Genomic DNA, 8639 nt, shown 5'->3' with positions numbered 1-8639 from the left:
ACGCCACCAGGTGCGTAGCAACAATCTTTATTTCCTCCACCCACTGAATTCCTTACTGACGAGTCACTGATGATGATGAACAAATTCCACTCTAAAAAGTCATTGAAACTCATTTCCTTTTCAAATGTTGACAGAAATGAGAAAACTAATTTTTAATTTTTAATTTGTTAGCTTTAGTAAAAAAAATAAATTTTTTTTAATAAAAAATTTTAAATACATTTTTTAATGAAAATATTAATGTATCTTTTTGAATTTAAAAAAAAAAAATATCCTCTACCGTGACAATGTCATCGAAGACATTGCCGTGACCAGGATTCGAACCTGGGTTACTACGGCCACAACGTAGGGTCCTAACCACTAGACGATCACGGCTAACCGAGGACTTGATGCACGATTCAAAATGTTTCTTACTAAACTAGTCCAATAACACATTTTTTAAAATTTTCCACATTTTTTAAAGAAACACTTCTTTTAGTTCGAATTTATTATTAATTTAACATTAAAAATTAGTACAATGATTGATTATTCTCATTTTTAAATCAAAACGTTTTTGAACACACTGCGCCATCTATTAGCAAAATTGTGTAAGTCTCTACCGAAGTAATTTACCGACAGTATTAACGATATGAAAAAATAATTTCAAAATTTTTATTTTTTTATTTACATTCATAATAATAAATTACTAATTTAATTAAAATATTAATTTTTATATCATTAGGAAATAATTCGTTTTGAGAATCTATATATAATATACTATACTATTTTGAGGTTATAAAATTTTTGTTACGCAAATTTTTTTTTTTTTTACAAAAAGAAACAATTGTAATGGTTTTTTACCGTCATTTGTAAAATTTTTGATAATGGAAGTCTGGAGAGGTTGCCATTCTCTTTGAATTCTACCTCCTCCTCCTCCTCCTCTTTCACCCCCTCTTGTATTTTCCAAGTTTCCGGTTCCGCCACAGCTTTGACAAGAAAAAAAACTACTCTTGTATTTATAGATTCGTGAAATCGTTCTGGTGTTATCGTCATAGTTTTTTAAACAAAAAAAATTGAACAAATAGTGCGTGAATGTTAAATGGAGGTGTAAAACTCATCGAAAAAAAAAACTTGATTTTCATAATTTGTCTTTGGATTGTCAAAATAAAAAAGAAATGCCAGAACGCTGGTGAATCACTTGATTTTGCTTTTTCATCTTCATTCCAGTGGCTAACAAAAGTTCGTTGATCTCGTGGCACAGGTAAAGTTTATAATTTTCATTTAGAATTATTAATTTGAGAAATTGGAAAAAAATTAATTTATGAATATTTTGCAATTGAAATTACTCCCACTTGAGCAAAATTTAATTTTGATTATATAGGTTAGGATCACCGGTTTTCTAATTTGGATTTATTTTTCTTTTTCTAATTTGTTATGTATTAATGATCTCTTACAAATTCTTGCACGAAAGTAACTTTCTTTTTATGGCTTTAATTATATTTCTCAATAACTTTCTAGTTTTTCCCTTTTAAATTGTAATTGTTTAAAAAATTACTCTTGAAATAATTTAAAAAAAAAAGAACAATAATTATTTTTTGTAATTTAGAATGACGGAGGAACCAATAAGACGATGTACCTCACCATCGGGAGAGAGTAATCTCTCTGGAAGTGGTGAAATTCATGCTTCGGCAATTGTCGCTTCTCTTGAGGAGAGATTAATGGATATCACATCACGTCATTCTCTCAATTCTCTACGAACACCGCCAACAAAAAAGGCAAAAAGAGTTCGTTTTTTTCGCAATGGTGATAAATTTTACACGGGCGTGGTTATGGCCGTTACTCCAGAGAGATATAGAAGTTTTGATAGTTTAGCATCGGATTTAACACGTGCCCTCGTCTCAAGTGTCACATTGCCAAGTGGAGTTAGAGCAATTTATACAATGGATGGAAGAAAAGTGTCAACAGTTAATGATCTTGAGGATGGAAAATGTTATGTTGTCTCCGGTCAGGGTGAAATGTTCAAAAAAGTTGAATATTCATCATCAAAAGTAAGAAGAGGTAGTTCTCTATCTGGTTTACCACAATCGCCGGCTGGTACCGGAAGACAAATAAGTGCAATACCTGCGTGCGTTAAGGCAAAAATTATAACACTAATAAGAAATGGCACTAAGCCAAGAAGAGTTGTGAGACTTTTATTAAATAAAAGAAATGCACCAAGTCATGAGCATGTACTTGAGGCAATAACAAATGCTGTTAAATTAGATTCAGGCGCTGTGAGAAAAGTCTATTCACTCTCGGGTCAACAAATAAATTCTTTAGATCAATATTTTGATGATGAAGAAATATTCATTGCCTATGGTACCGAAAAAGCTAGTCAAGAAGATTTTGAACTCGATTTTGAAGAATCAAAATGCGTTCAAAGTTTTCGACGTGGCGTTTGGCCTGTTAAAAAACAAAATGGACCAATGCCAAAAATGCCTCGTAAATCGGGAAAAAAATCATTGACCGCTCCACAAGTTAGAACACCAAGTCCTGCTTCGCTTATTTTACCACAACCACTTAGATTGCATTATACTGTTGGTCATGTAATTGGAGATGGTAATTTTGCCGTTGTACGTCAATGTGTCCATAAGTAAGTCGATTTTTTTTGATAGTTTCAAATTTTTTACAATTATTACAAATTTTTTTCTTTTTTTTACAGAACAACTGGAGCCGAATATGCTATTAAAATAGTTGACAAATATAAATGTCAGGGAAAAGAGACAATGTTGGCGAGTGAAGTTGCGATTTTAAGACAAGTTTGTCATCCAAATATTATTAGCTTAATTGCCGAGCAGGAAACAACGGATCAATTATTTTTAGTTATGGAACTAGTAAAGGTAAGGCTCGAATAATGAAAAAAAAATGCAAATAATTTAAAATGTGCTTTTTTTCTATATCAGGGTGGAGATTTGTTTGACGCGATAGCGGCGGCGACTAAATTTTCAGAATCCGAGGCAAGCGTTATGATAGGACATTTGACATCAGCTTTGGCTTATTTGCATTCTCATCATATTGTACATCGAGATGTGAAACCAGAAAATCTTTTAGTTGAAATGGATGGAAGTCGAGTTCGATGTTTGAAATTAGCTGACTTTGGACTTGCTCAAGTTGTTGTTGAACCTTTATTCACAGTTTGCGGTACACCCACATATGTTGCACCTGAAATTCTAGCCGAAATGGGATATGGCCTAAAGGTTAAAAATCAAAAAAAAAATATAATCTACAATTTTCATTTTTAAAACTAAAAAATTTTGCGCATAAATTAATTATAAATTTGATTGATTTAGATTGATGTGTGGGCGGCTGGTGTGATATTATATATTTTGCTCTGTGGATTTCCACCTTTTGTTTCACCAGACAACGAACAAGAGGAATTATTTGAGAGAATATTAAGCGGACAGTATGAATTTACATCACCTTATTGGGACAATATATCCGATTCGGCAAAAATGCTCATTTCAAATATGCTTCAAACACAACCGGAATTGAGATTCAGTGCTGAAGATGTTCTCGATCATCCATGGCTTACGGTAAATTTAATTTTTTTTTTTCATTTTGCTACGATAATAAATAATAATATTCATAATAGAAAAACCCTTTTTCTATTTTCGCATGTTCCAACTTGGTACGGAAAATGAATTTCTAAAAAAAAATAATGGCTGATTAATTTGAAACAAAAAAAAATCTCAGCTTTCTCTTTTTTCAAAGGGATTTTCAGAAAGGATTCACAATTTAACAATTATAGTTAATGATTAATAATCATAGTTATTTGAAATTTTTCTCTAAATAGAATTATTATTTTCCAAAAACAATATATTTTCAAATATTCCTCTGTAAATTAATAAGCACAGTTAATTAACTTTTATAAAAATTAGTACAGTTGATTTTTTTAAAAATATGTAGTGAATTTTCGTTATTTTAAACTCTCTTTAAATAGTTTTTTTTTTTTGCATTGCTTAAAAATAATGTTTTTCACCAAGTATAAAGCTTCAGGTTGTGGGCTGTAATTATTATCATTTTTTTGGTTTTAAGTTTTTGTTAAAAATTTGTTTTTATCTTTTTTTATTATATTTAGAAAGGAATATTATTATGATTTTAGAAAATTGGATTTCATTGAAATTATTTAATTTTCCTCTAAATCTTTAATTATTTTAATTTTTCAAAAAAAAGTTAATTATTTTTATATTATTATCTAGTTTTTTGGAGTATATGTTGAAAAATTTCTCTTATGTTCTTTTTTTTCAGAAGTTTTAATGTCCTAAACAATCAAGAGCTTTTTCATTACACTATTAACTGTATATAGGTTTATGGGATTCTCTTTGGTTGTTGGTCTTTTTTCACACTTATCTTTTTCACTTTTCTGGGGCATAAAAAAAAAAGAAAAAAAATTTGCAATCTATCGCTGTCTGTCACACAAATTGTCAATTAAATAATTATAAACACGCACTGAGCTTGAATCCTGATTCTTTATCCTTGGGGTTCACGTACTAAGTTTTGGCACATGACAAAGCAAACAAATAGCTTTGATTCGAGATATTTAGGTTCACCCTTGACACAGCAAGAGCTTCAGTAGTGGTTTGTCTTATCTGTAGCAAAGCTTTTCTTTTCTTTTTTTCTGCCTCTCTACACCAGCAGAGCTTTCTAGGAGGCGAACAAACGGCAGCAGCAGCAGCAATCAATCTCGAATCACCGCAGCAATACAGGAATCAGCAGCGTCAGCCGATAAGAGTCGCCACGTTTGAATTCGACTACAAGAAACAAAGGCGTCAGACCAAGAACGAGTCGGACAATGTTCAACGATGTAGATGGACGAAAATCGAGCCCATTACGCACAAGAGCGCGGAATTAAATATGAAAATTGAAAAGGACGACGTATCTCGAGGACGGGACGAAGGCGATTTTTTCAATGTCAACAGTAAAGAATCCAAAAATAACGAAGACCTCACAACTATCACCAGATCTCTTCAGGATTTAATAATCGATCCAATATCAAATAACGAAAAAGAAATCTCCTATAGAAAAGATTTTTCAAAACCATCGCAAAGTGTTTCATCATCATTGAATAGCATTCCAGAGAATTTAAATTCCCCCAATGAGGGACATTTCCAAAAAACATTAACCACTGAGAAAAATTCTTCATCAACCAAACGAAATGGAATTTTCTCACCAAATATACATTCCATTAAATCACCCAGAACGCCATTTGATGCTATTCATAATTTTGAAACACCAAAATCTGCCAAATCAACTGCCAATCGTGCAAGACTCGCGAGAAAAAATTTATACAAAATCACCAATGGACAAACAATTTCAAACAACGATGAAACAAAAATTTGTGACAATTTTGTCAATGTTCAAATTTCGCCAGTTCAAAAATCTCATAAATCATCGGAAAGTTTTGAAAATGTAAAAAGTTGCAATAATCGAAAAGAATTGTCGAGTAAAATTTCCCTTAACAGTACACGACAAACGAGATCACAAACTGCCGAAGCATCTTCGAGAACGTGTAAATCACAAATTCCCATTCAACAAAAAAACAAAGTCCTTGAAAATTCAAAGAACGATCAAAACGAAGCTGTTAAACGACGAATTAAACAGTCCGAATCGAAAAGTGACAATTGGTCAAAAAGATATAGTTATTCAACAAAAAAAATGTCGGATTCAAACGATAATGGAAAATCAAAATCAACGACGAGAAAATATAATTCTTCAGATGAATTACGTGATGATAAACAAACGGCAAATGTTTTGGCAAAAGCAAAACGTTTTAGTTTATATCATACACCACAACCGACGAGAAAGGCCTATGAGGAGACAAAAATTGAGAAAAATAAAAATGTCACAACCAAAAATTTATTAAAAAAAAAAGATGATATTTCAACGAGTTGCGAGAAAAAGGAGATTAAAGTACGAAAATCAGTTGTTGAAAGTTCAACCGCAGCAAGTAGAAATAAAGTAAATAAACCGAATGTTTATAATCGTTCAAATGCAATTAACTCAAGAACTAAGTGAAAAAGAAGAAAAAAAAAATGTGACGAACTATTGTGAGATTGAAAGTGCGTTTTAAACGATAATTGTAATTAAATTTATAGCGATGTAATGATGCATTTTAAATTCTCGCACAAATGCAAATTTTCCCGTGGAAAGTTTAATTGAGGCGTGCAAAAATAAATTTTGCCTACGAAAAACAAAAACTAAGCCGATTGTAAGATAAGAGATAGTATTTAATCGAGGCGCATGATTAATTCGACAAAATTTCATTTTTCTCACTTTTCAATTATCTAAATTAAATTTAAGAGAATTTCTATAAATTTCGAATTTTCTATATTAATCGAAAATCAAAATTTTTATTACATTAAATTTTCATTTAACATTAATGGATATTTAAATGAATTTTTTTGTTCTTTTCGACAAATTTCCATTTGTTCGAATTAGAATTTTCCTGTTCATTGTTCGGTCAATTGCAATTTCGAACAAATGAAAATTCATCTCAAATTCTATGCAATGAATAAGAAATATTTCATTAAAATGTCTATTGTTCAATGAAAATTTGAGTAAATAAAAATTTAATTCTAATAAAAAAAAAATTTTGTCAAATGAATTTTTGTTTATGTAAAAATTCTTTAGAAAATTGTGATTTTTGTCAGCACTGAAAGAAAAAAGTCAAAATAATTGAAATATTTAACAAAAAAAATTGTAATTTTTTTTTCCGAATAGTGACTAGATCTTCTCAAATTGGTGGAAATTTGTTTAAATTAATTAATTTGTTTAAACTGCAGAACTAGTTTCGTAAATTTAAGATTTTTAATAACAATTAGAAAACGTGAACTAATTGAAATAGATATTAATTAGGGAAAATGTTTCATATTAGTAAATATTCGAGTCGGAGACATTTTTAAAAAGACAGAAATTAGAACTAAAAAATTAAGGAATAATTAGAATATATAATGAAAAATGTGACATAGTTATTTGTCTTTTATAAAATAAGGAATTTTAAGATCAAGTTAAAAAAAACTTGATCATATAAAAATGTGCATTTTTTTGTTTGTTGTTTATTTAAAAAAAAAATGGTTATTTAGAAACTAGAATAGAAAATAAAGTAAATTATTTTTATTATTATTAATATCATATTTATAATATTGTTATTTATTATTCGTAATTAAAAAACATTTTTCCGTATTTGATTTAAAGATAAATAAAAAATTGTCACATTTAAATAGAATAATTTACATTTTTTTAATTACAAAAAAATCTAATTTAAGTAAATTTAAAATTTTTGAAAAAAAATTCAGTATTAAATTTTGTGAAAAAAAAATAATTATTCTTAGATTTTAAAGTAATTAATAGTTTATTGGAAATTTATATAATTTGAAATTGAGAAAATGTAGAATTTTGTTGAAAAATCATGTGTATAATTATTGAGTAGAAAATTATTTAGGCGCATAGCGCGAAACTATGTATAAATTGGACGCTGGATTATTTTGTTGAGTCACGGAGGACAATGGAGCAAAGAAAAATACAGTCTAGAGATTAGTGCAGAGATTGAACAAAAAAAAATAGTACATGGTGAGATTGTTGTATGTTTGCTCAAAAAAAAAAAGAATTCAGAGATAAATAGAAAGAAAAACCTATTTTTATACAAAGTTATAGGAGCAATATTGAAATAGAGCATTATTAAAACAGAGAGAGAGAGAGACATAATCAAACTAAATGAAAAAAAAATGAAGCCTTAAGATGTTGAATATTAATTGTTCGAAAGAATGAAAGAGAGATACTTGTACGATGTAGTATATTTTATAAATTTATTTTTGTAGAAAGACTTCTCTTGCAATTTTTATAATCTCCTTTTTCCTCCGTTGCTCGTATTCCGTCTCAAGATAATTTAATGCGCGCCATTCTTGTATTTTTTAAGCGAATTCTATTAATTTATAAATGTTGTAAATAAATATAGATAACGAGACAGGTCTTAGAAATATTTTACACGATTGTTAGACACTCTTTCGTTTTTAAATCCATTTGTAAATCAACACATTTTTGAATTGTAAAATTAGCACAAATTGTATAAAAAAAATCGTTTTTTGAAATTTGTTTCTCCGTTATTTTATTTTTGTTAACGGCAAACAAAAATTTAAAAAAAAAAAAAAACGCTACACCTGGACTTGGTGCTTTGTACCAGTGGAAAATTATTGCATAAAAAATATAAATTTGGCGATAGTTTTTTTTTAAAAAAAACAGTATTGATTATATCAGGTAAAATATCGATCATTTTTTTTTTTATTGAAAATTATCGATGTTTTTGCAAAGTACTTGATACATGGCATTATGTAGATTGTAAGTTTTAAAAAGTGATTGATGCCAAAAATTAAATTATATATTAAGGTTCATTACGATATATTTATATTATATTATTATATATAATTATTATTACTTTGATTATTATATTTATATAAAAAAAATTTCTATATTTCCCATTTTTGACATATAAGTCCTTATTTCGAACTTTTAATTGTGATTTTCTTTTTTTTTCTTTAAAAATATCGAAAAAAAATTGCAATTAAATTTGCATTTAAAAAAAAGCGTACTTATTCGAGTTAATAGTTCTACAATGTTTTCAAATGTAG

General features: G+C 28.7%; 1 protein-coding gene and 1 non-coding gene across 3 annotated transcripts; one reads left to right on the top strand and one right to left on the bottom strand.

The window, feature by feature from the left end:
- Nucleotides 1-300: 300 nt before the first annotated feature.
- Trnah-gug (transfer RNA histidin (anticodon GUG)) lies at nucleotides 301-372 on the bottom strand. Its single transcript has one exon. It is a non-coding gene; the product is annotated as a tRNA-His (tRNA).
- A 567-nt stretch (nucleotides 373-939) lies between these two features.
- Nucleotides 940-7621, top strand: LOC127279991 (serine/threonine-protein kinase GA29083). 2 transcript variants are annotated; one of them, XM_051302663.1, is made up of 6 exons: nucleotides 940-1237; nucleotides 1583-2608; nucleotides 2678-2855; nucleotides 2919-3212; nucleotides 3306-3548; nucleotides 4654-7621. In XM_051302663.1, exons 2-6 carry the CDS (start codon nucleotides 1584-1586, stop codon nucleotides 6028-6030), a joined length of 3117 nt encoding a protein of 1038 aa, XP_051158620.1. In that variant the 5' UTR covers nucleotides 940-1237; nucleotide 1583; the 3' UTR covers nucleotides 6031-7621. The 2 variants fall into 2 exon arrangements, with proteins under 2 accessions (XP_051158620.1, XP_051158619.1); XM_051302662.1 differs by having other exon boundaries at nucleotides 4651-7621.
- Nucleotides 7622-8639: the final 1018 nt, after the last annotated feature.

The sequence above is a fragment of the Leptopilina boulardi genome, unplaced genomic scaffold, assembly GCF_019393585.1.
Source record: "Leptopilina boulardi isolate dan_hultmark-lab unplaced genomic scaffold, ZJU_Lbou_2.1 LbouV2_229, whole genome shotgun sequence".
NCBI lineage: Eukaryota > Metazoa > Arthropoda > Insecta > Hymenoptera > Figitidae > Leptopilina > Leptopilina boulardi.
Note: the sequence above shows the minus strand (reverse complement) of the source record. Positions and strands in the feature narration are given on the sequence as shown.